The following is a 2,658-nucleotide window of genomic DNA, read 5'->3' on the forward strand; positions in this document are numbered from 1 at the left end:
GCTCTTAACCAACTGAGCCACTCGACCGGCCCCTGGTCTGGAGATTTTAATTGACATCTATCAAACTCTTAATTCAGTGAGATTAGAGACAAGCTTTGAGTTTTCCTAGTTTACTTGGTATCTAGTCAAAAGAGTTGGGTAATTCATCTTTTTCTGTATTGGGGGTAATATGTAGATTACGTACGATCTGAAATCTGTACTGATTTCAATATAGTGGAGCACTCTTTTTGGAGGAAGAGTGATCCTTAATAACCTTTTAAAACTTTTTGTTTTGAAATTATTGTTGATTTACAAGAAGTTGCAAAAATTGTACATAGGACAGAGATGTACAAATGGCTCATAAACACATGAAAAGACATTCAACATTAGTCATTAGGAAAATTCAAATCAAAAACACAGTGAGGTACCACTTCATATGCACTGGCTAAAAAGAAATGACATGTAGAGAAATCGGAACCCTCATACAATGTTAGAGGGAATTTAAAATGGTACCGGTGCTTTGGGAAACAAGTGACAATTCATGAGAAGGCAAACACAGAATTACTATATCACCCAGCAGTTTCACTCTTATGTATACACATATATCAAGAGACATGAAAACATATTGACCAAAACCTTGTTCATGAATGTTCATAGCAGCGTTACTTACAATAGTCAGAAAATGGAAATAGCCCAAATGTCCATCAATTGGTGAATGGGTAAATAAATGATGGTCTATCCATACAATGGAATATTCGACTAGAAAAAAACAAAGTACTGATAACGTGCTACAATGTGTATGATTCTTGAAACCATTATGCTAAATGAAAAAAGCTGGACACAAAGGCCGTGTATTTTATGGTTCCATTTATGTGAATGAAATATGAAGAATAGACAAATCTGTAGAGATAGAACGTAGTTAGTGGTCGCCTAGAGCAGGGGGAAGGAATGGGGAACTCGGGGAGTAACGACTAACAGGTGTGGGATTTATTTTTGTGCAAAGAAAGTGTTCTAAAACTGACTGGTGATGGATGTAAAAGTGAATATACTAAAAGTCATTCAGTTGTACACTGTAAGTGGGTGAATTGTACAGTATGTGAATTAGATGTCTATAAAACTCTTAAATACATATTTAGTACACAGGGTCCCTTGAACCCCTTACCCAGTTCTCCCAATATAAGTGACATCTTATAAAACTAGTACAATAGGAAAGTCAGAAAGTTAACATTTGTCCAATGCTATTGGACTTCAGACCTTAGTCAGTTTTTACATATACTCGTGTGAGAGTGTGTGTGTGTGTGTGTGTGTGTGTGTGTGTGTGTGTGTGTGTGTAGGAGGTCTGTGCGATTTCAGCCCACGGATGGATTCATGTAACGGCACCATCATCCTGATATAGAACTGTTCCATCACCACAGAGGAAATCTTTTTACTGTCCTGTCAGAGCCACACCCCCTCCTCCTGACCCTTTCCTGAACCCGGGCATTTGATTCCCCCAAACCCTGCTCTTATATAGTTGTCAGCATGAGGGGAATGTCTTACCCCAGCATCTTTAATTTTTTTATTTTTCAATTACAGTTGACATTCACATTATCTTACAGTAGTTTCAGTACCCCAGCATCTTTCCATGTTCTCTTCCTTTTCTTCTGAAGAGCTTAGAATATCCCTTTACCTTTGTGGTTTATGTACTCAGCTGATGATATGTCCAAGGGGCTTTCTGAAACTATGATGTCCTTCTCTGTGTTGATAAAACTTTTATTTCAGGAAATTTTAGCACTTTCCCTGATTGTGGTACTTATTTTGGGTCTAGCAAAATACCTTTCATTATTATTGAACCATGGCAGTTTTGCTTCTTTAATGGATAGGAACATTTCTTTTTTTGTTTCTTTTACAAATAGAAACTGGATGAGTAATTCATTAGCACGCCATTTTGCTGATGTTTTGAATATGAATGTGTACTGTAAGAACAATCCTTATAAGATGTATTTTGCTCCATTTCTCTTCTCTTATAGGATAAAAATATTCGGCTTATAAAGGTTCCAATCATACATCAGCAAGAAGTGAAGATTTATTTTCCCATCAAGCTTACACCCAGCTTTCTGACTTTTCCTCATCATCCTATGGGAATGTTATATCGCTATAAATTACAGGTATGGTTTCCTATAATAGGAGAAATCACAAAGAGATAAGTCAGTTTCTCTGACAGCTTAATTTATTAAAATGTGGCTGATGTTAAATTTTATTTCCCCCAATCCTAATGGTATAACTCAGTTTTAGGTGACAACCAAATCATGCTCTTGAATTCTGTCATCCTAACAAGACTTAGTTCGTGTTCGGTCTCTCTTCCATGGGTCTGTTCCTTAAGAATTTTATAAAATTTGGTCAAGCTCTCTTGTGCCTTTTTTGACATTTTGTGACACCACCGTTATATAACCTCCTTCTAGCATTTCCCATGCCCATTTCTACTGTAGTATCACAGTTTCTTCATGGGTCCAGAAATAATTTATTATATATTGTTGTTATTCCTTAAACGTTATTTGACCAGATTTTACATCTTCACTGAAACTACGTTTTTCCTCTTGTAGTAATTAAATGTAAGGTGGTATTTTTTCCACAGGTAGAAGGTGGCAGTGGCAACTTCACCTGGTCCTCTTCTAATGAGACCGTGGCCATGGTAACCAC

The 2,658-nt window shown here is 36.7% G+C and overlaps 1 protein-coding gene across 1 annotated transcript in view; it reads left to right on the top strand.

Annotated features, from left to right (window-relative positions):
• Positions 1 to 2,658, top strand: part of NUP210L (nucleoporin 210 like) — an 85,010-nt gene that overhangs the window by 22,065 nt on the left and 60,287 nt on the right. Inside the window, exons 10-11 of the mRNA XM_019627298.1 lie at positions 1,989 to 2,126; positions 2,594 to 2,650. Coding sequence (XP_019482843.1) covers positions 1,989 to 2,126; positions 2,594 to 2,650 — 195 coding nt within the window. The remainder of the gene's footprint in view (positions 1 to 1,988; positions 2,127 to 2,593; positions 2,651 to 2,658) is intronic.

The sequence above is a fragment of the Hipposideros armiger genome, unplaced genomic scaffold (assembly GCF_001890085.2).
Source record: "Hipposideros armiger isolate ML-2016 unplaced genomic scaffold, ASM189008v1 scaffold_729, whole genome shotgun sequence".
NCBI classification, from domain to species: domain Eukaryota; kingdom Metazoa; phylum Chordata; class Mammalia; order Chiroptera; family Hipposideridae; genus Hipposideros; species Hipposideros armiger.